Below are 24,641 nucleotides of genomic sequence, written 5' to 3'. Positions count from 1 at the left end.
AAAGCTAGCACTTGTAGCAAGAACGCAGCAAGAGCTGAGCTTCTGGTCAGTTGAACGCCCATTTCTTACCAACATGGCTTTGAATAACTGCAAATTTAGCAGACATGCTATTTCTCAAAGGATACAAATGCAGTTGTCAGAGAGAAGTCAATTTCCAAATGAATCCTGTGCACTTCTTGTTTTCAACAGGTTTGCAGCTTAGTAGCTGTCTGTACATTGCTGACACATTAAGAATGTGTAATTAACTGTGATAAGTCATTACAGTATCCATGCACAAAGACCACAACTATTTCGCTTACTTTATCAACAATTCACAAATTATACAGTCTGTATTTCAAATATATTTGTAAATATTTGTTTTACGATTTTGATTGCTAACGTGTGGTTAGCAAGCAGACTTTTATTCAAGGCAATATTTTCTTCTTAATGCTCAGTATCCTCTGCACTGTGGGTAAGTGCTTCTTGCAGTGGCTGGCACAGTGGATAAATATCCACAGTAGACCGCACAATGTACTCTTCCCTTAATCCCGTGTGTGGCTTGTATTTTCAAATGTCTACCATTACCTTAATCAATGAGCCTGGACGAAATAACCACAATCTAGGATTCAGCTAGATCCTACACTGTGCTGCTGGTTTATATTAGGGCAGGCTGAAAACTAGCTATGAAAATATTTGCTCAATGGAGGCCATGAGGGTAACTGCATGTCTGAGGTATGAAGGCGGCGTGCAATTTAGATGACATTTATTTCAACCTGTAGTTTATATTTTCCTCCATGGGTATGGTTTTAATGGCCTGTCGCCCAGATAAAATGTATTGAATATTATTACGTCAACTGTAACTGGCCTGTCCAAAAAGGTAATATTTGGTGTTTTACTTGTGCAAACGCAAACAATTATGCATCAATGTGTTACGGAAATGTCTAGCGATCTTACATATAAAAGAAAATGTGAGTAGAAAATTGCAGGTTAAGAGGCTCATTTATATGCTTTAAAGAAATTATTTTATAATTTTAGTTTTGCTCAGCAAAAGAAGACTTAAGATGCTGTATAAATCACAGGCTACCTCTAGCCTAGACTGCCCCATTTGCTGGAATATAGGACTCCCCGAACATTTTATAATTTTTAGATGACCAAAACCTCAAATAATTCCAAGGTTGTACCTGGGTAATACTGCATAACAACCAATAATATTTGTGGACCTTCAGAAAATGATTTCTGTGAAAAACACGTATGTGCTCCTTTTCACAAACAACCATATTATGTTTGAAATGACCATTAACTTTAAATAATACATTTCATCACAAGTTAACTATGCTTCCATTCAAAAGAATCAGAACAAAACCATTATTTTTTCAAGCGGTTGACAAAGTGGTTTTCTTCTTTTTGAGTTCGGCCTAAAACTAAATACATGTATGGAGGGGGAGAGAGTCCAGTTTGCTTTTACCGTGTTAACCAAGGGTAATATAAAAAGTGTTGATCCAAAAGAAAACTACTTGATACTTAAATTAGGATAACAAATTAATTTATTTGTGCGTGGGCGTGGTCTTGACCACTCCCACAGGGAGAGATGGAATAAAGCGTTTGAAATAATGAATTCTAGAAATGGGTAGTTAAGCAGTAATGTTTCTCTAGCACTTAATTTCATCATCAAAGTTTATTCAGATTTAAAAAATCCATAAACCAAACAGACAAAAACAGCAATACATCAACAATAATCGACAGAATATTTTAAACCAGAATTTATGCAGCTTATTAAATACAAAGGAAAAAAGTTCAAATTAAAAGTACAGGATGGAGCTTGCCCGCACCTTTTTCCTACGAAACCAGGATTTACTCAGAAATTCCAAGCAGCCCCATGCAACTGATATTTTTTCATGAAACAAAAGAATCAAAGTGGGATGAGCTTGGGTAAATTCAGTAGTTCTAAGCAGCGGGACAATAGTCTTCTTTCTAATCCTGGTAAAGAGGGCAAAATAAAACAAAGTGCAACAAATCCTCTTTTGCAGCACCCTGGGCAAACTGAACTGCTCATAATTTGAACAGGATTTGGTGATGGCTCTAATCCATAAGAGATGAAATCTCCTATGTGTGGGGTTCCCAGTTCGGTATGTACAGCATAGTTCGGCGTCGAACTTGGAAGACCAAAATGGTTTTTAAAAAAAAGTATTCTTCATTACTTCAATCAGAGAGGTTTTTTCATTGCCCCATAAAGCCGCACCGTAGTTCGTTGCAACCTTGGTCTGTGCCCTATAAACATCCAAAATTAGTTCAATTGGCTGTCCCTCCCAAAGCCTGTCTCATTTTAGGAGCCTGTTCTCTATGTGTAAACCCCTCCGCCAATTATCACAAAGTATTGCCCAGATAATCGCATTTTTCCACATGCGGGATGATTTCACCACTACTCAACATTTTTCAAATTTGTATCATCCTGCTTCCCCTATTAGAACTTAACATTATAGGTCGGACATAAAAGCATTGTAGGTGTCTATTTAGATGTTGCAGGGCAATTGTGGTGTGAGCTAGCAGAACCCTATCATCTGCATATGCCAATACAGGAAAGGGTCAATACACCCATTTTAGGAAAATCAGCCTTGGTTTTAACCAGTGCCTTATATAGGCTATTAACGCACCCTTGACGTACTCCCGAAGCCACCGCAAAATAACCCATACATTGTCCTTGTTCCCCAAATCTCACACATGCTTTAGTGTCCTCATGGATAATCTGCAGCACTTCTACCAATTCAGCCGGTCACCCCATGGCCCTGAGCACCTGCCATAGTATAACTATCAAAGGCTTTGCTCCAGTCCATGAATTCTAAGTAAATTGTTTTGCCCCTTACAAAGATTGAAGATGCCCCAGCCAGGTACAGGTTGAGAGCTTGGTCTCGCGTCTCCCGGCCTAGCCGGGGTGTCATTTTGGATATCTGAGAGAATGTCGTTATCAGAAATCCATTGTTTCAGATACTCCAACACAGCACATCCAAAAGGAGGTATCTAGTAGTGAGATAGGCCTATATGATAGCGGCCTTCATGCATCTCCCTTTTTTTAAAAACAGGGTAGATAACTGTTTTTTTCCCAGGACTATGGGTATTTACCCAGTTCCAGGTAGGAGTTAAAGCAGTTAGTAGGTAACGGGGCCCACAGGTCTAACTCCTCCTTAAAAAGATCAGCATTTATTGCATCAGGGCCAGGCGTCCAGTTATGCAATTGTTGGCTAACAGCAGGTTCCACCTCCCTCACAGACGGACGTAGTGTGGTGGACCACTACCCCAACCTCATATCTGGCCGACTGGCCTGTAAATGGGGACTTAAAGTGAGCTGGCCAAGCCTTAGCACTCAGTGGTTCTGAGTCTTGCCCCTCTTAAAAACCGGACCACCTGTGACAAATCCCCCAAATCTTTCGGAGTCCTTATTTGAGACTGCCAAAAGGAGTTCTTTCCATGCAAGGTTTTCTAGATGGTTCTTTCTAGAGGCCAAAGCACTTTTGTACTGTGCCCTTGCGCTAATAACCTCTCTGTGGGTGCTAGCTTTATCCCGCAGGATCCCCTAAAATTGTTCTATGCTTTCCTACATGGTTCATCAAACCCGCAGTGCATGTTAATTTTACCCGTTTTGAAATTGTGCTGAAATAACTCTCAAGGAATTCCATTTTGTGTGATGCAAGGAGGATTTCCCCTGGTTCTGCATCATGGGAGAGGCTTCATGTAAAAGCGTTACCCTCACAGAGAATCAGATGTGGGTGCTTAACTGCCAAGGTCCCAGGGTGGCCCAGATTCAAAGGGAAGTAATCTCATCTGTAACTGCAAAATTCACAATCAAGGGCCAATGTTGGGCAGGCATGCAAAAGTAATTCATTATGGATGTGCCTTGGGAACCCACAAAATATAGTCTTGCCCGGTAAATCTGAAAACATGTGTCCATTCAATGATCGGAATCCCCAGTCCACCAGCCATGTGTTCAGCTGCAAGCCCCTAGAACACATTCTTTCATCGGATAATTGAGGGTTGGGGATTTAATAGTACTAGTTCAACTAGTGTGTGGAGGCTTCTTTCTGCCACGTTAGTGGGGTTCTGGAAAAAAGGTGGGAAGTTCTATGGACTGGTTCACATGGAACTCAGAAATAAATGTAGGCGCAAATCGTGTGTGAGTGCACAAGACCACCTTATCCTTGTGAATTGTGACAAATGGGTCTTGTAGTTCACTAACTCTCCTTATTGATACGATCGCCACCAAGAAGGCGGTCTTGTGTGTGATTGTTTTAAGGCTAGCCTTATGCATTCAAAGGGAGGCCCCATTAGTCTAGTAAGTGCAACGTTCAGGTCCCATCAGTGAGCTGGGTTGGAAATAGGAGGGATGAATTATCTTTACCCCCTTGATAAATGCCTTTATTAATGGAATTTTCCACCACAAAACTTTCTTTTGGGATGTGGTGTATGTTGAAAGTGCAGCTAAGTGGACCCTTAAGGAATTGAAGACCAGGCCTCAATCTAGCAGGTGAGTTAGGTACAGGACAATATGTGTTGGTGTGCATTCAATCGGATTGATGCTCTTGCCATTACACCAGATGACAAAGAGTTTCCATTTGCTGGATTAGCAACGTCTGGTGTTGTGTTTATGTGCTTCCCCAAGTATGTCCTTATGTCTTTGAGGGAGTTGGAGATGCCAGAACTCTATGATCTCAGGAGCCAGGCTGCTAAATTGAGAGTTTGAGAGCATGGATGTAGTGTCTACCCCTTGTCTTGCGAAAGCATGTTGTAAAGGCATGGCAGCCTCCTGGGAGGGGAGACTGACATTGCCATGAGATGGGAGAACCAAGGTTGCCGGGCCCACATCGGGGCCACCAGAATCATCCTGACTGGTTCCTGGTGCATCTTGTGCACTATCCTGTTGAGTGGGGGCGGGGGGGAATTTCCCTGACAATGTTATCCAGAGACCGTTCCCTTTGGAGCGGTTCTGTGGGTATCTGGAGGCGTAATCTGGCCATTGTGCGTTCACCAGAGTTGCAAACCAGTCGATCTCCATCTCCGGGAAGCCCCAGTCTGCGAAGATATTGAGAACAATGTCTTCGTGTAATTGCCACTCATACTCTACTGGTAGTAGGAAGTCTCTACTGAGTACGTCCGCCAGAAAATTGACTTCCACGGAAAGTGTTGTGATAGGAGGAACATCTTGTGTTTGAGAGCCCATTTCCATATGTTCTGTGCGAGTTTGGATAGCCCTGGAGAGTCAATGCCCCCTTGTTTGTTTAGGTACTACATAGCTGTAGTACTGTCCATGAGGACTAGGACTGTCTTCCGCTGGAGGGCCTTGAATACTACTAGCAATTCCAACAGGTTTATGGGGTTGGTTGCTACTGCTGGGGACCACACGATGTGCACCGTTTTATGAAGGAGGTGAGTCCCTACCCCGTCACAGATGTGTTTGTGGTAAAAGTGGATTCTACTGCAGGGGTGGTGAAGGTCTTCCCCTGCATGAGGTTTTCCCTTGACCACCACTGCAGAGACTGAACAAGGGCTGCCGAGACAACCACTAGACCATCCCATTGTCTGCTGGCCTGACACCATTGGCTCGAGAGCCACTCTTGCATGAGGCGCATGCGCAGATGTGTATGTGGAACTAGATAAATGCAGGAGTCCATCATCCCTAACAGTCGCATGGCTTTACATACGGTCACCTCGTGACTGGCTACAATAGTGAGGCATCTGAAACAGCATGTTTTGAACCCTCTCTTTGGAGGGAAAGACAAGGCTGTCTTTGGTCCAAATTAGAGCCCCCAGAAACTGTTTGACTTGGCTGGGGTCTAGGCTAGACTTTTTCTTGTTGATCGAGAACCCTAGACTGAGGAGATCTATCGTCTTCTGGGTGTTTGTTAGGTATGGTCGGTACGAATCCCCTGTTATTAGCCAGTTGTCGAGGTAAGGGTAGACTGGGATGGACTGCCTGCACAGGTGAGCAGCTAGTACCACCACTACCTTCGTGAACGCCCGGGGAGCTGATGCAATGAGATTACTGCCTGCAATGTCGTCACCCTGAACTTTTGTGGTTTGCCATACTTGTTTGCTGGGTGCAAGTCTAACACAGGGCGCATGGTGAGATTCTTTTTGGTTACAAGGAAGTACACTGAATAAATACCCTTGTTTACATGATGAACGGGTAAGACCTCTATGGCACCCTTTTCCTGAAGGATCTGCACCTCTTGCAGCAGGATTTGCAGGTGTGCTGGTGATAGGCGTCTGCTCTCTGGTGGATGGTATCGAGATGGGGTGACTGTCTTGAGAACCCACTGATCTGATGTGATCACCTCCCATGCGTGAATGATTGACGAGAGCCACACCCCGACCAGGGAGGCATGGGAGGGAACCCAGACTGGCGAGTCATTTTGATGCAGAGGCACGGGAGCATCTTGGGGTGGAGTTTCTGCCTCTACCCTTTCCTCTACGTTGTCCCCTTTGCTGATATTGGCTGTTGGCAGCTGAACATTGTCCAGAGGACAATTGGGTACCTCCTGCGCCATATTGCCCATGATCGGGAGACGGACTGACCCCGAAAAGAATGGCGAGCGTTTGCACCTCCTTGCTCTTGAAAAGGTTTGGCTGTGATACGATTGAGGGATTTCAATGTTTCATACGTTTCCAAGGCATCGTCCACAGCTTTACCAAACAAGTTAAGCTCTTCTACTGGCTCAATTATCAAGGAGGCCAGAGTCTCTGGTTTGAAACCTGATTTATTTTAGCCAGGCGTGTCTCTTGAGGAGAGTTCCCTGTGCCAGAGTGCATCCCGCCATTTCAGCAGCGTCTTGAGTGTTTCTGAGAATGTTGTGGGTCACCCGTTGACCCTCAGACTACCGCCAGAAGGTGTGATCGCATGGGTTCCGAGACCTCTTGGAGGCCTTGAAGCAGGAACCAATGAGAAGGGTGTTCTTGTTTGCAAATTCTGGTAGAATAAGGTGCGGACATGGTAATGCGTTTGCCAAGGGCATAGAGTTTCTTGCAGTCCTCAGTAGACAGTGGTACCCCAGCCATTTTTCTGGTGGTTGTCACAACCAGAAAAGTCTGGTGTGGCATGACCTCGAATGTACATCGGGTCAAATGGAGAGGGGCGAAGCAGTTTCTCAACCAGAGGGTTGACAGCCCTTGTAAGGGAAGGAGACGGTAAGGAAGGAGCAAGGCGTTTCTTTATAGAGTTCAGCAGAGGAATAGCTTGACTTGTGGGAGGTTTCTTTTTAATAATGTCCTCAACAAAATCAGAGTCCTGAACAGCCTCCTGATTGGCGATTTAAAAATGGTCTGCGGCCCTCTTTAGGATGGGTTTAAATGCCATTTGGTCATTAATTGGTGATGGCTGCCTCTGTTGAGGTGAGGAAGGCGGGTCCAGACAAATAATGTCTGGGTCTGGGTTAGGAGTGGGTGAGAGCCAAGGCCCTTCATCTGCTGGTTGATCTTGTCCCTAGTATGGGCACTTGTCCAAAAGGATTGTCCTCATGACTAAAAGGATTTTCTGAAGTTTCCTCTGACTCAGAAAACTCCAATACCTTTTCCTGATGAGTTTGTTTCTGAATTGGGAGCTTTTGCAGCTTTGGTAGAATGGGGTAGGAGTCCTCCTCCCTAGGTCTCGTGGAAGTCATGCATCTTTCTGAAAAGTCTATGAATTGTGACATTTTATCCATATAACTTTCAAACCTCTGCCTAGTCCACAGGGATGAAGTAAAAGGGTCTGGAGGAGGGAAAGGCTCTTCAGAGGGGACAGGGGGCTTTGAGAGTACTCCTCACGAGGTGACGGTGTGCTTTCTGGTCGTTCCACTGCTGAAACAATAGCCGCAAGACTCGCATGCCATTTTGGCAGATGTATGATGGATTTCTACATGCCAATAGGCGCCGTCGCGGTTGTTGACTCCATCGAAACCTTAGGAGCTGATGCGATCTTGGACGGTATGTCAGCACTTGTGTGCTTTTTAGTGGGGACGTTTATATTGTTGGTAACAAGATGTCAGGGGTGATCGGGACACCTATCATGAACTACTTAATCTATTAAAGAATGTACTCATCTAAAATCATTGTATTGGAGTGTTAATACATAAACCTAATCATATATAAACATAGGCAATCACTGCAGCATGTACCATGGAAGTATAATATTTATAATCTTATAAAAGTTTGTACAAACTCTATGTTGTAACCATTATCTTCACCTTAAGCGCCCAGATACCCCTGGGTCAGGCGTGCTATATAAATAAAATAAACAAACCTTATCAGAGCTTTGAGTAATGTTAAACATGTAATAACTAACAATTCAAGACTTACAATACATATGAAGAACCACAATGAATACAAGTCAGAGGCACATACAGGGAAATTAAAGTTACAAAGAAACAGCATCATCAGAAAATGTTAACCTTAAAGTTAAAATGTTGTATACAAATGAATTGTGTGTTTGAGGCCTGCTCATTTCCCCATGTATGTGCACCATGAGCTGAAACCAAACCCTAAGTAAAGTACTGTAAGAACATATGACAAGGTTAACGTCTGGATATATAGCACCTTTCCCATTTTAATATTCTGACTGTCAGTGAACAAAACCACCTGGCCTATATATGTCAGTGAACAAAAACAAGTGGCCCTGATATATGTGATGTCATCAATGACATTTGTGATGCCATCTTTGATGTCCTGGGTCTTAGTAGTGCACGCACGGTGGTGGCACGAGTTATGGTTGCTTAGCTTACCATAACTGACGAATTTCTGGGTTTTTCGGTTTTACTTGTAACCATAACGTTTTTTCATTGAATATATATATCAGGTCCAGGGGAAGAAGGGTATAAGTTTCACCTGTTTGTTTTTGGGTCTTTTATTATTTTATTATTTTTTCTGAATATTTCTGACCTTGGTTTAGGCCTTAACTCTTGTTTGTTTAAGGAAGCTTCCCCACGCCAAGATGGAGGAAGATGACCAACATGCTGATTGGCTACAGTGACAACAAAGACCCTTAGACCAACATGCTTAACTGACTTTCATTAGTTTTACCCAAGTGGCAAGTCGTTTTTTTCTAAGCTCTCTTAAATGTAGGCCATACAACCCACAGCAGCAAGTTTTGGCAGTTTGTATTTCTAGGAAGGATGATAGGAGAGTGTCAGGGTCAGGAGATCAGAGAAGGAGAAAGCAGCTTTAGCAACACAATGCAGCAGCGAAGTGCTTATTTGCACTTGCTTCTCTTATTTGAGACGTTTTATGTGAATGAAATCAGCAGGAGTTGAATCTTATCAAGGCTGAGTACTCATAAGTGCCTAAGAGGAGTCGATTTTAAAATAGAACTGTTTTCAGGTGGCACGACAAAGCAAATGTTGTGAACATTGACCTGCATAGCGAACAGCTGTGCGAGCAGTAAGTGCGGCGACACTGCCATCTAGATGGCGTCCTCTGATACTGCAAGCTAGCAGTACATTTTCTTTTCTTTCCGATTTCTTTTCCACATTTTTTTCTTTCTGATATCTTTTCCTTTGAAAACAACATTTTTCTGGATGCATAGTATGAAGGAATGAATTAGAAAATATTTGTAAATAGTTACTTATTAATTCTTAAAAACAAAACCCTTGATTCAGAAACAGAGTTATGCAGAAGCTTATGTGAGCAACAAAGACAAACTCTAGAAGGCTGATTGAAGCAAAGAAACCTACTTTTGGAAACCTTAACTTTTAGGAGTGATCTTAGACAACTGATCAGAAAAATCTTTAACAAGTAGAATTACTGCAAGATTCCTCTGGAGGAAATTTCAGGTAATGTTAGTGAGTCACTAGGGAATGAAGTAAGGGCAAAGAGGTATTGGGAGGTATTAGCTAATATTTGTTCTCGTCCCATGCAGATCCCTTTCACCCCCATGTCAAGGCCTGGAATCAGAAATGTTTATTTTATCCACTTGCCCTTTCCCTTAGCGGTGTTCCGGGCTCAGCCTTTTAAAACTTGGTTATGAGCCTAACATCTTGGAGGAGGAACTGTGGGGGGTCAGCAGCTCCAGAGGACATCTTGTGAAAATGTGCTTGTGGTGGGATTTGTGGCGAAGCTTTGTTCCTTATACAATGTCACCAACCTGCACCAAATTGTGCATGGTTGCCTGTTGTGACCTTTTGGACATTACTGGCTACATGACATTTGGACACCCCACCTCTTTCCCCGGATTTCAGCACCATCACACATGAGACGGTTGCCTGAAATCGGCAAAACATCAATGTGGTTGTAGAAGGACTGGTCCCGACACAAAATGCGAGATCCAGGCTCTAGGATCAGATTCAGGATATGCTTCCGGGCAGAGTTACTGAGTACAACTCAATCGATACGGTGGTGGATGCCGATGAAGCTGCAAACTATCGAACAGAATTCCTCAACTCGCTTGACCCCCCCCGCCCCCCCGAGAATGACATCTCGTCACCTTAGACTGAAAGTTGTGTAACCCATTGTAAAGACTGTAAGGCAGGGGGGGTAGGTCTGTACTCCCGCTCTCTATACGGCAGGGGAGAGGCACAGAGGACCCCAGCCAAGATTCTCTATTACAGTAGCAATGGATGAGCAATCAAGGCCTAGCTTCTCAGGAGGTGATGCGGGCTGGTTCTTAAGTACAGTGTAGTCCCCAAGCACCCACAAAGGAATGTCCACACGCTATTAGTCAAAACACAGCTCTTTATATAAATAAGGTTCAAGGTTATATACATAATCACGATAATACACTTTGTGCTCCAACAATTCAAAAATGGTAAATATATACAATTCTAGGTAGTACCACAATTACTCTGATTCCATTAAAATGCATCAACTATACTCAGTTAAAATAGCATGCAAATCAATACAGCAAAACAATATCAACCATAGACTTAGTATTCTGCCAGTTGGTATCTTCTTCCTGAGTCCCTACCAATCAGACCCTTCTGTATGAGTATCCCCCCCACATGGGCAACCTGTAAATGAAGATGCACTACAAGCCCAGTCCAGATATTGTCCATTAAAGTCTTATCTTCTTCTATAGTTTTTCAACCCAAATGTACCTTGTGTTGTAGAGTTCTTCGTTGGGGAAATTGACAGGCCCTTCTTGAGTGCACTCCCTTTCCAGCAGGAGCCACGGGTCGTCGAACTTCCGAGATTAAGAAAAGGTGAACGTTGTCGTTGAGGCAGCAGCTTCGGTCCTTGCGATGCTCGTTGACGAGTGAGTGATCAAAAATGTCCTGCAACAGGGGAGGCGTGCGTTGCACTTTGACGACAATGGTTTGTTGCTGCAAAGCGTAAATGAAGAACTTTGGCCCAGCAAGGGTGTCCGGTCATCGGCGCCTGGCATCGGCGAACAGGACGTGACCACGGCTGGCTTCAGTAGCTTCGTCGGCGTCCGAGGTCTTCGGGTGGTGGGAATCCCACCGGCAAATTCTCCTCGGTCGTCGACGGCCTCGACTTTCTCCGGCAGGACGAAAGCGGTCAACGATGATGAACAAGGGAGTCCTTGGATCAAATATTCTTAGGCAAAGGGAGCGCTGTGGCTTCGGTCGGCGACGACGGTTGTCGACGGTGGATGGCTGTCCGGTGCTTCACTTCGTTCTCCTCGGTGGGGCCCCTCTACAAACGGCAGCCTTTCGAAGGTCTGTCTATCAGGGAGCTTTGGCAAAGATCAGCTGGTCCCTCATTGCTCGGGCAGAGGTCTCATAGCCAGGTCCTCTCTTTGATCAGTTCTTGATGGCACAGCGGCTTTCAGATTGCAAGGACGGAACATCTGTTCACCTTCTTCCAGCTCGGCTTTAAGAGTAAGCATCAAGTATCAACTTCAGCTTCTGAACGATTTCTAGCAGTGAGAGGCCCCCAGATATACTGTTGATCTCCCATTCACTCTGCTGGGTCACACTCAGGCAACAATCACTCAGAAGGGCATTCATGCAGTCAATCAGGCTCACAGTGTATTCAGGCCATTCTTCTCCATCCAGACACTCACAGCATAGAATGTGGATTCGGATACGCTCTCTGCCATTCAGCCTTACACACTGCATTCATATCAGTTTTGGGTAGGGCTGTCTGCGTCATTGTGTCAAACACCAGACACCCATAACACAGAATGCATATTCGTCCCACACTCCATTCACCCAGGTCCCACCCCACGGGAGTACCCACAGCATAGTCATTGGGCCAGTCTGTCCCTGCCCCCTGAATGGCTGTTGGGTGGAAGTTCCATATATGGTGTAGTGGGGAAGTCCAGGCCAGAGTCAAGGCTTCCCGGGACTTTGGGAAAAGTAAGGTAACAGGCGATAGAAAGCAAGAGGCCACAGGGGCCATCTTGTTTCCTATCAGGAATCCACTGATTCCAATGACAGGGCCTGGGCATCCCAAAATGCAGGTGCCCAAAAACACACTAGGAGTACAGGGTCGTACTCCCACCCATGGTTGCCCTATGGGTATCCCAAGGGTCCGTTCACCAAACCAAATACAGGAAGAGTTGCACCGCCATGAGTCCCACATGAACTCCTGGGTGGAAAACAAGTCAGAACACATGATAAAAAGCAATAAAGGACAAGGATTCAGAAGCCCTGTCCCTCTGATGCATTTCCAGCATCACACCCATTATGCTGCTTTGCATATCTCGATCCACCTAGGCTGTGTAATGGGACAAGACTATGCGTCTAAAAAATTGCTGCCCAACGTAATTGCTGCCCAACGTAATTGAAGCGACAGTGTTCAGTGGGAAGGGAAACAAAAAATGTTTATAAGCAAGCCTTACAACGGGTAAATGTTGGCACCGTCGGCATCAAATCACCCATCATGCTGCTCAGAAATCTTATGTTGTTCTCACGTACAGTTATACGTTTCAGAATGAGTTTTTAAGAAGAATACATTGTGTTGTGTAGTAATTATGAGAAAACATTTTAAATTTGAAATAATCAAAAAAATGTAGTGAATATTTCTTTTCACCTTTCTTATGGAGCATTTCCGAAAAGCGTTAAGCTACATTAAGGTATTTCTAACAAATAGTACCTATGAGAAAATAAAGTCCCGGGCAACGCTGGGTATATCAGCTAGTGGTCCTATAAAACGTTCCTTTTATATGTGATTTGTCCAGTCTAGTTTTAAGCTGCTTATTTTACTTGAATTCTTGTTTTTCTCAGTACTGTCTTAATAAATGTGTAATAAAATTCCCACCAGCCCAAAGCACTGCTTAGTTTGGTGCCATAAGTCCCCCCATTTTGCAAAATGGTATGATAGACAACTGGAGAAACTAAAATATTTTTTGCCAAGATCAAAAAATCTCACTGTTGCCACAATGACAACTTGGTACAACACAGTAACATTTCAGCCAGCATTAGTATCCCTGAAAACGCAAGCAGAAGGAATTTGTAAAGTTTAATTATAGCCCTTTTCGAAGAACCTCTACTGCCTGACCTTTTATGGTCGTTTTACAAGAGGAGAAGAAGTGTACTTGAATAGTGTTGCCGAGACAGGCTATGTTGGGTTTAATTACGGTGACATTCAAATCTTGGATGGATCAGAAGGAAGTGAGGGGCGGACCTAAAGCAACACTGTACGATTACTCTCGCCTGCTAAGTCCTGGTAAGTAAAATAGGGCTGCTAGTCAGCATTAGAAAAGACATGTACATGTTTTGTATAATGTTTTCGTGCATTCCCCAGATCCCTTTTGCCACTCCCTTGAAGATTAGGGGGGGAGGGGTTGCATATTTATGAGCTCATCAACAGCCATTGTCAAGAGGATAGAATTAACCTCACATACACCTTAGTCCAAACCCAATGGGGCTCAAGAGAAGATAAAGGTAGGATCCATCCCTCCTAGCCTGAGTAGTACCTCAGCGCAGGCACCACTCAGTCAATTATACAAGACATATTCTGACCCTTTGGCCATGCACCAGCATGCATTCTGACCAAAAGGCATAAGCAGGGTTTCCTTTGGTCAGCCCATAGATCATGGGGTCGCTAACATAACAAAAGTGACACTAGAACTCGAGGATGATCTTCAGTGTCCACATTTGCTAATCTGCCTTCAAATACCCCAGGGGTCTGCAATATTTCAACGGTTTACTAGGTCTTGGCGGTTTTCATTGGGATATTGTTATTTTTCACTGATTAAGCAAAGAGGAGCCCTGTAAGAAGAATCCAGGGGGAATGCATCAAGAGCTCAGACTGAGCTGAAATAGTGAAAATCTCCTTTGTGCCCCCATACACAAAGCGTTGTTAATCTGTTCCACAATCACTGCCTTACAGGGAGGTATAAAACGGCATGGATCGGCAGACCAAAATCACAAATCACAGTCTCAGTAAAAGGGCACATTGAGCATTCCAATATGGATTTGTATTTTGGTGGCTACATTACTGAGCTTTTAATAATACCAGTACATTTCATAGGTTCATAATTCTGTCTGATTGCCACCTAAGTAGTTAACATATTACTAAGTACACATTAAAAAGAAGTTTCACTTCATTTAGCAACTGTATCTGCCCTTTGTGGGGGGGGGGTCAGAATATGCTCATGTATGACATCTATACATGTATTTCACTTGTGACAGAAGAGGAAGGTTGGCACTGCTTGGAAGCTTATATCAATCTGTGCTTCCTAGGTGCTTTCTGTCACAAAGATGCCATTTCCCCAGTAAGGGCCTGAAGATTGTGGGTTCCCCTTTGTAGAAATATGGCAGAGGAGCCTATTGTGTTGTAAAGGTTGGGGGTGGTGCCACAGCCCTGGGGGAGACAAAGGAAGGCGTTTTGTAAATTAGCTTTTGGAAAGATTTTTGGGAATACCTATGAACGAATGACTGGACAGAAGACTAGTTCATTAAGGACACCCCAGCTTAGATAGTGGAGGAAGCGTTTATAAGGGAAGAAGAGAGGTTCCCTGTGTGATCTCCTATAGCACTCGAGATAACAGTCCTCCATCACTTCTCCAAATGTGATGGAGTCTCTTTCCGATTGGTTCTCACCTATCAGCATTAACCTCCCCCAGAGGACAGACAGTGACTGCTTTCATCCTCGTGTTTCAGGGATAATCCTCTCCCACATTGGCAGCTCACCGATGAATGGCACATGACCATTTCATTTGTGCGTGACCAGTGGCTTACATCCCCCTTGGCCCCCCTTCAGGTCAAATGCCTAACTGGGTAACGAACTGAAGATACCCAGGTGTTCACCCAAATGACCAGTTACAAATAATAAAAGTGCATACCTTGTTAAGAAAAGAACCAGTCTGAAGAAATCCACTTCTTGTAATATAGTTGGTGTGGATGTGTATTTGGTTGGTCTTGTGTATATACACACTTCAGTGGAAAAAAAATATTCACTTAAAAGGAACGCAAGTGTTCAACAACCATAATTGTGCCAGCTGCAACATAAAACAACCATAACTGGCCAATGTGATGAACGTACTCGCCGACTGAGAGTGTGGGTGCGATGCTTGCACACCAAGTATCTCCTGGAGGGTTCTTGTCAGCCCAATGGTACACACTGATTGTGGGCTGCAGTCACTGACCCCTTACCATTCCACTAACATGTTGAGGGTCCCACCTAATCTTCGATTAGCACGGATTCATCAGAACAGGCTGCAGCAGCTTGTACACAGAATACAATGTGTCCCCTACTCTCCAGCTGGTAGATACTATGCATAAGGAACCTTCAGACTATTTCCAAGGCTCGGACATGGCTTTGTCTCTCCAAATGTTTTGGACTATGAATCCCATGATCCCTCACCACGGACTAGTTTGGCCAGAGCTAATGGGAGTTGCAGTCCAAAGCATCTGGCGAGCCAAAAGTGTGCACACATGCTTTACTCCAGTGAGCGAGCCGTGTCCCCTCTGCGCACACACACAGTTCCATGTAATCACCATGTTGACATTGACACATTCCTGGGAGTGCGTGTTTGAATCCAACAACCTTCTGTATCAGAAAACTGCTACTTTAAGTGCAAAGTTTTAATTCTTCCATAAAACCTTGGAGTGAGCCCATGAGGTCTATTTTATTTCTACAGTCGCATCACTTGAAGAGTCACCGGTGATGTCTTGTACGAGGCCATTAATGCACAGAGAGTGTTCAGGTTTGAACACTATCTTAACAATACCATATGAGGGACTTGTGTTAGTTTTTTCTGTTGGACCGCTAATAGCTTTTCTATTCACGTATTTTGGGGAGTACAACTATAGAAGCCGATGTGCTGCATTGTCCTGCCTTAATAGATTTGTGTTACCCCTGCTGCAAAGGACTCCATTTCAATAACACTGATTCTAGGACTGTAACTACTCTACAAAACCACTTCCAAACCAGAGCGTAAAAAAGGACATCATGTGTTACCTGCAATTACACACCGACATAAACCAACATGCACAAGATCACACATTGGGTCTGATTACGCAGCTTGGATTTTAAGGAAGTCAATCATGTAATAAAACATCAACCAGACTTACCTAAAGATTTTGATTTAATGTCCTTGCGAAGTTTAGAACAGACACTATTGTAATTGGTGCAAATATGGTGTAAACACCATGCTGCCAGCTGATGAGCATTGTGGAACTGAAAAAAAGTTTTTTAAAAAAAGAAGTCAGAAAACATGGTTTCATCTTATTGAAGACCCAAATGGAAAACAGCTGATTAATACAGTATTATTTCACGTGATTCACTTTTTTCATAATAACAAACAATATACATTAGAATAGAATACATGTTCTCTTAATAGGTAGTCTGCCACAGCTCTATACCATTAAATCCAGTCAAATGATTACGCATGATGAGATGTAAATATTTAAAAGGATGCAGTCCATCCTGTCTAGCTGCCTCGATTACCTCAGAATGTTACCATGTGTAAGGAAACACAGACGGAACACCCGTCCCATGACTGAGCCTGGCGGCACAATGTCTGCCTGCTGCAGTTACAGATGAGGGAGCATACCTAACACGTAATTGCCAGATGTGTATCACACTGACATAAGAGCTACTACATTAGAAAAGTGGCCACCGTTTAGGACCAAGTAAAAAGTGAATGAAAAGCTCTCTATGCGTATTAGGGTTCCTTTCTGAAATGCAGCTGGGTGTACTAGATACGGAGCATCCTGAACCGATATAAGCACGTGTGTGCTGGGGCGTTTCCCCTCCAGTCCACTCAGCCTTGTGCCAACCTTAGCAGCGCAGGGCAGCATTATACATACAGTCTGGCCTTGTATAGACAGTGGGTCCCTTGCCACACTGTGCAGCCGCTGACTGCACCTCTGTATACTGGGCCCGCAATGTTTGATACACTGGGGTTCTGCAAATCAGGATTATGTTGCAAGCTGCAATCTCAGTCTGGCTGGTCCTACTTACAACATATCAAAGGATGCAAGATATCATATATCAGTCATGCTATTAATTACCCACACCGGACCATTTTCACTTTTGCTAATACTTTTATACTGCAAGTTTACAAACGAAATAAACCCTGGTTGAACAGTGATCAAAGTCTAGCCAGCTCGAACAATAGTGACTCTGTACCATTTCAAACAAAGGAGGCATTCAAAATGTATTTATTTATTTTGTGCATTTATAAAGCACACTGGCAGCCCAGAAGAGGCATCAAGGCGCTGTTACAAGAGTGTCTTAGTTACAAGGTACATACTTTGCTTGCAGGTTACATACCGCGTAGCAAAGAACAAGTTACTTTCTTACCTGGTAACGTTCTTTCGATGGGATGGTCCGACGACGTATTCCATATCTATGACATGTAATCACCACAGCTGTGCTGCTTCAGAAACTTTTTTCTGCGTCCTGCGTCGATGACGTCGATGCGCCGTCGTCGAGGGCCTCCTCCGACGTCAGACGTCATCCGATATGATAAGTAGGACGCACGACGCCTGTAGCCTCAGTTGTAGTTTTTTCCCCCAGAACGTGTGACACTAGTCAACTGCCAGTCAGACACAAAGCCTTGCGGAACGTAAGCTGCAATCGCAAAAGAAATTCGGCAGCGGGGAAGGCAGGGCGGGAGCGATATGGAATACGTCGTCGGACCATCCCATCGAAAGAACGTTACCAGGTAAGAAAGTAACTTGTTCTTCGAGGGGATTGGGTCCTCTGACGTATTCCATATCTATGACAGACTCCCAAAGCAGTACCAGAGCAAGGAGGAGGGAAAGAATTTAGAATCAAAATTTAGAATAGCCAATCAAATAGCAGAGCAAAGGACCGCCTTGCCAAAGGCCAGATCCTGTGCTCGGATTAAATCGAGGGAATAGTGACGTACAAATGTATGTACTGAAGCCCAGGTGGCTGCATCACAGATGTTGCGAATAGGAACACCCCTCTGCAGGGCAGTAGACGCAGCCATACCCCTGGTAGAATGGGCCCGCAAGCCAGCCGGTGGGTCCTTACCCGCCAAGCGGTAGCACTCCGAGATGGCCAAAATAATCCAGCGAGACAAAGTCTGTTTCGTCACAGCTTGCCCCAAACACTTACCAGCGTAACCAATAAAGAGTTCATCGTCCACTCTGACCCGGGACATGCGTGAAACATAAAAGCTTAAAGCTCTCCTAGGATCAAGCCTATGGAGCCTCTCCTCTTCCTTACCAGGATGCGGAGGAGGATAGAATGCCGGAAGAACAACCTTCTGGGCCAAATGAAATTCCGTCACTACCTTCGGAAGAAAAGAAGGACGAACTCTAAGGACAACCCTGTCCTTGTGAAATACAGTGAAGGGTGGCTTAACTGAAAGTGCCTGTAACTCACTCACTCTGCGAGCGGAAGTAACCGCAACTAAAAACACAGTTTTCAGAGTTAACAGCCTCAAAGGGCAAGAATGTAAAGGCTCAAACGGAGCACCCATAAGAAACTTAAGAACAAGGTTTAAATCCCAACCGGGCACCAGGAAAGGTGACGGAGGGAACACATTAGTGAGCCCTTTCAGAAACTGTGAAATTAAAGGGATTTTAAAGTAAGAACACTCTTCAGACGAGCGCTTAAAGATGGACAGCGCAGCCAGGTAACCTTTAATGGTACCCACTTGCAAGCCCCGGTGGGCCAAAGAAAGTAAAAAGGACAGAACCATGGGGATGTCACATACAAAAGGATCCACATTCTGAACTCTGCACCAGTCGCAGAACTTACGCCAACGGCAACGGTACAGAGACTTTGTTGCTGGCCTTCGGGCCGAAAGCAACACCTCCATCACGTCTTCAGGGAGGTCCCAATCCCTATACCTCAACCTTTCAGAAGCCAAGCGTGAAGGTTGAGGGATCCGACCTCTGGATGGAGAACCTGACCCACCTCCCGTGAGAGCAGATCGTCTCGGTAGGGAAGACGACGCGGAGGGCAGATGGACAAGTCGAGAAGGTCCGGGTACCACGTCCTCCGAGCCCACGCCGGAGCAATGAGGATCATCCGGGAACCGAACTTCCGTAACCTCCGCAGCACTTGCCGGATGACGGGACTGGAGGAAACGCGCACCGCAGCGGGAATGACCACTCCACCACGAACGCGTCTCCTAAGGCTCCTTTTGGAGGAAATTCCCGCAAGCAAAACCTTTCGCACTTCCGGTTGATACTGGAGGCGAAGAGATCCACTTGAGGGGTCCCCCAAAGGGCGAAGATCTCCAGGAGAATCTCCTGAGCCAACTCCCACTCGTGAGAGATCGTGCTCTGCCTGCTCAGAGCGTCCGCCGTCACGTTTTCGTCTCCGGCCAGATGAACAGCCGAGATCGAAACTTCCTGCTGGATGGCCCAGAACTCGAGCTGCATCGCCTCCCTGCACAGAGGAAGTGACCCTGCCCCCCCCTTTTTGTTGAGGTAGTGCATGGCCACTGTGTTGTCCGTCAGGATCAGGACACTCTTTCCTCGCACAGTCGGCAGAAAAGCCTTCAGGGCTAGCCTGACGGCCCTCAGCTCCAACAGATTGATATGGAGTCTGGACTCCGACGGAGACCAACGACCGCTGACTGTCAGCCCATTGGCATGAGCTCCCCGACCCGTGAGGGATGCACCCGTCACGATCGTCACCTCCGGCCAGGGAAGCCAAAATGCAGCCCCCTTCATCAAGTTGCCTTCGACGGCCCACCACAGAAGGTCCCGGGCGACCGAGGGCGGCACCTGAACCGGGTCCGACATCCTGCCGGAGGACTGCGACCATTGCGTCTTGAGCGCCCACTGCAAAGATCTCATCCGCAGGCGAGCCTCTGGCACCAGAAGAATGCAGGATGCCATGAGGCCGAGCAACCTCAAGAACTCGAACGCTGGGAGCGTCTGGGCATGCTGAAACTTGTGCACCATCTGCTGAATGTGAAGAGCCCTCACCTGGGGAGGAAAACACTGCCCCAGGGAAGTGTCGAGCACTGCTCTGATGTACTGGAGCCGCTGTGTTGGCGTCAAATGGGACTTCTTTAAATTGAGGGAGAAGCCCAGCCCAGCCTGTGAAGGGAGTGGCAGGTGACGGACAGAAGATCCAGGACTTGCTCGGGAGAGCTCCCCCTGATCAACCAATCTTCCAGGTAGGGGTAGACTTGAAACCCCCCCTTGCCTGGGATGCGCTGCCACCACCACCATGAGCTTGGTGAAAACCCTCGGGGCGGAGGTCAATCCGAACGGCAGGACCCGAAACTGAAAGTTCGAGTCTCCAACCGCGAACCTCAGGTACTTCTTGTGCTTGGGATGGATCGGCAGATGGAAGTAAGCATCCTTGAGGTCGAGTGACACCAACCAGTCCTGAAGCTGAAGGGCCTGGAGGACTTGAGAGAGAGTAACCATCTTGAACTTGTCCTTCGTGAGGAGTTTGTTCAAACCGCACAAGTCCATGATGGGTCTCAATCCCCCGTCCTTCTTCGAAATCAAAAAATAAGGGGAATACCATCCCTTGTTCCTCTCCGCTACAGGCACCAGTTCTATGGCGCCTTTCTCCAGCAGGGCTTCAATTTCCTGCGCAAGGAGCGGATCCGGACTCTGCAAAGAGAGGTTCCCCGGTGGATTGCCGCGAGGCCTGTGCCGAAAGGGAAGACAGTAGCCGTGGGTTATGATCTCCAGAACCCACACATCTGAAGTAATGGCTTGCCACTCTACAAGATGCCGCGCCAGCCTTCCCCCAACCGGCGAACCATGGGACATGGCCTCATGACTGAATGGGAGCAGCTGCGGCGTTACCTGAGGGCAAAGAGGCAACTGCCCGAGCGGCCTTGGCACCACGGGTACCCTGCCGTCCACCTCTGGTACCCCTGCGTTGGCCTCTTTGACTGCCAGCTCCTCTCGCTTCACTGAAGGAGTAATAGAGAAAGGAACCACCCCTCCATTGCTGTCCCCTAGGACGAAAAGGCAGAGGTTGGCGAACTGCAGCGCCCAACGACTTCGCTGCAGCTTTTGAGGTCTGCAACCTCTCAAGGCTCTCGTCAGCCTTGCTGCCAAAAAGGTGTTAACCGTCAAAGGGCATGTTGAGGAGCCGGGACTGCACATCAGGAGCAAACCCCGACTTCCGCAACCAGGCAAACCTGCGTATTACGGTGCTCGCCTCCATGGACCTACTGACGCATTCAGCTAAGTCCAAACCCGACTGAACGGACTCACACATGGCATCCTTACCATCCTGGACCATAGCAAGGAAACCATCCCGTTCGTCCCCTTGGGGATTATATTCAGCCCCTAATGCAACACAATTCCACAGTGTGTGTGTGAAACGAGACAAGGCACAAATGGAGTTGGCCGCCTGAAGCGCCATACCACCAGAAGAAAACACTTTCTTCGCCCAGCCATCAAAACGTTTGTCGTCCCTATCAGGAGGGATGGTAGGGTATGACGCCTGCTTTGCCGTGGCCGCCTGCACCACCAAACTCTCCGGAGTGGGGTGCCTGGTCAAGTAGCAGGGGTCGCTACTGGCTGGACGGTATTTTCGCGACAAGGATCTGCCCACCGCCGGGAGACTCTCCGGAGCAGTCCAAGCCGCCGCCGCCCTTCTCTGTAAAGCCATATGGAGCGGCAGTACCGGATCAGTTGGGGGACCAACATCAAGGATGTCCATCAGATCATCCTGCACAAACTCCCCTGGTGGAGCAGACCATCCCAAGTACTCAGAAACCCTAGCCATAAGGCGCCGGTATGAGGAATCGGCATGAGAGCCAGGCTCAGGCCTACAAAACTCCACCTCCGGAGAGGTGTCCAGTCCACTGGCATCATGCAGTGACTGTCTCAAATCGTCAAACTGACTATGGCCCGAGACAATTTCATCTGGAACCTGACTAGGAACCAGGCCATCAGAATCCTCATCCACCTCTGAAATAAACTCCAGGTGGTGAAAAGAAGGCACCCGAGAGTGCTTGCTCTTAACCAGAGCCTTCCTAGGGGGTTCTCCCGTGCCACGGGGTACCTCCGACACGAAAGGCGTTGATGGCGTCGAGCGAATCGGCGCCGGCGTCGAGAGAACCGGCATCGGCGCCGAGAGGATCGGCGTCGACGTCAGATGCAGCGCCTCCAGCATCGGCGGCGTCGACACAGCCCTTGAAGCCGGAGCCCCGAGCGTGTCCCTCGACGACCCGAGCGTCGACGGCGTCGACGACTTCCTCGGAGCCGGAGCCTCGAGAAAGCCTGTCGACGCCCTCGACGCCTCAGACGTCGATGTCTTCCTCGAAGACCTCACAGGTTCATACGGTCTCGAACGCGTCGAGGACCGGGACCTGGAACGGGTATGGCGAGAACGAGTCTCCTTGTCCGAACGGGACCTCTCCCGTGACTCGTGCCGACCACTCTTGCGAGCGGTATCTCTCGACCTCTCACGACCGACCCCACTCGGGGGCGCGGACGGCTTAGTACCCTGCGACTCAAGAATCGCCAGCATTTTCTTCCCGAAGGAAGCCCATTTCTCCGGCGTCACACGGCTGGTGGGGTAAGCGACGTGCTGGGCAGAGTCCTCCGAAGAGGACCTGCAAGACGACCGGTGTCGGCGCTTCCGAGAATGCCTCGAAGAGGCTGAGGAGTGGCGACACCGATTCTTAGAAGGAGACCCACGAGACTTCCACCGATGACGCGGTGAGTCACCCCTCGAATCATCTGTCAAAAGCCCCGCAGACTTCGACTTCCTGGGCTTGGACACCCGACCTACCGACAACTTCTTCTTACGTTCGCGTAAGGCTTTGGACGTGAGCGACTGGCAGTCGATACAATCATCCGTGTCGTGGGCCTCCCCGAGGCACCAGAGGCAGGCGTCGTGCGAGTCCGTCACCGACATCTTGGACCCACACTCCCCGCACTTCTTGAAACCCGGATGCGGGGTCGAAGACGAAGTAGAAGACATCTTCACACGAAGGGTTTACACAAAACGAACAGGTTCGAAGAACCGAGAAGAACAGAACTCCAAAGAGTCAAGGCGTTAACCGAGAAACACGAAGCAACACGTTCGCGGAAAAAACGGAACTGAGGCTACGGGCGTCGTGCGTCCTACTTATCACATCGGATGACGTCGGAGGAGGCCCTCGACGACGGCGCATCGACGTCATCGACGCAGGACACAGACGCCGAAAAAAGTTTCCGAAGCAGCACAGCTGTGGTGATTGCATGTCATAGATATGGAATACGTCGGAGGACCCAATCCCCTCGAAGTTAGGGTTACATGCGTAGCAGCGTAAGGTGCTTACAGATGATTTAGTTACATCATGCAGTTACAGGCAGGGCATTGCTATACACTGGGTGTCCTGCAAAGTGGGCAGTGGCAGGTTTAGACTAACAGCATAGTTTTGATTCACTCTCTAGTAGGTAAGCTATCAAAATAGAAACAAAGTGGAGATCTGCAATCAGATCTTCCCTTTATTAAATTTTTATTTTGGATTTTTGAATGTGTAAATGGCAACAAAATAGTGGCTTCAAGGTGCATGCAATTCGTAGGCTCCGGAGAGGGATGTCCGTCTTTCTGGACTGTTTTTTCTGTACTGGCAAATATGCAGCAGGTTTTTTAAGATAGTTTAAGGTGCCTCCACGGGTGATCGTATAGAAGCAATCTGAGGGGAATTGCTGCAGGACCGCAGAAGGCCTTCTGGAAAAAACCAAAGCCGGGAGCTCAGCGCGTTCAGATAGTAGTGACCTTGCAACTAAGCGCTCTCCTCGTAAATTGTTGAAAAATACATACGTGGAAAACGTCCCAGTATTTGCTTTTCAGAGCGATGAGTTCAAGAGCCCCTAAAACTTGGATACAAACCTCAATTATGAACATAGCCATTTGCCATAAAGATTACTGTAAATGTCTCCACCTTGAACTATCCATTTGACCAATAAAATGCTTTCCCACATTGGCCACGATCACACCACTGTTGATAGCTGAGGTTGGACCACAGGATCTCGCCCTTAAGCAAATAGCCCCGAGTTTGTGTGCAGGAAATCCCTAACCCAAATATGAGAACTGCTGGATGGCAGATCACTTGGCGCACTGTCCCAGCAGCCTCCACGGAAGCGGAGTGTTCAACCTGGGCTAGAAAGTGGTTTTGTATCTTAGAAACGGTGGCAGGTTCCTAGAGTTGGCATACGGACGAGGCTATCGGTAACACATGCTCGGACCTAGGAGCGAAAAGGTGCACACAAACCAAACGCTTTGCTGTGGTTGCAAGAAAAACAGTTAGAAATCATCCATTCGGTGCTCTCCCTGCTAGTTTAGTTTCAGACAATTACTGCAATAGTTATTGGAATTGGGTTGTAGGGAATATG

The 24,641-nt window shown here is 46.7% G+C and overlaps 1 protein-coding gene across 4 annotated transcripts in view; it reads right to left on the bottom strand.

The window, feature by feature from the left end:
• RHOBTB1 (Rho related BTB domain containing 1) overlaps window positions 1-24,641 on the bottom strand; it is a 760,683-nt gene that overhangs the window by 3,388 nt on the left and 732,654 nt on the right. For all 4 annotated transcript variants that reach the window (XM_069611207.1, XM_069611209.1, XM_069611206.1 and 1 more), the window contains one exon: window positions 16,419-16,524. In XM_069611207.1, coding sequence (XP_069467308.1) covers window positions 16,419-16,524 — 106 coding nt within the window. The remainder of the gene's footprint in view (window positions 1-16,418; window positions 16,525-24,641) is intronic.

This window comes from Ambystoma mexicanum, chromosome 8, assembly GCF_040938575.1.
Source record: "Ambystoma mexicanum isolate Mex_15411 chromosome 8, UKY_AmexF1_1, whole genome shotgun sequence".
NCBI classification, from domain to species: domain Eukaryota; kingdom Metazoa; phylum Chordata; class Amphibia; order Caudata; family Ambystomatidae; genus Ambystoma; species Ambystoma mexicanum.
Note: the sequence above shows the minus strand (reverse complement) of the source record. Positions and strands in the feature narration are given on the sequence as shown.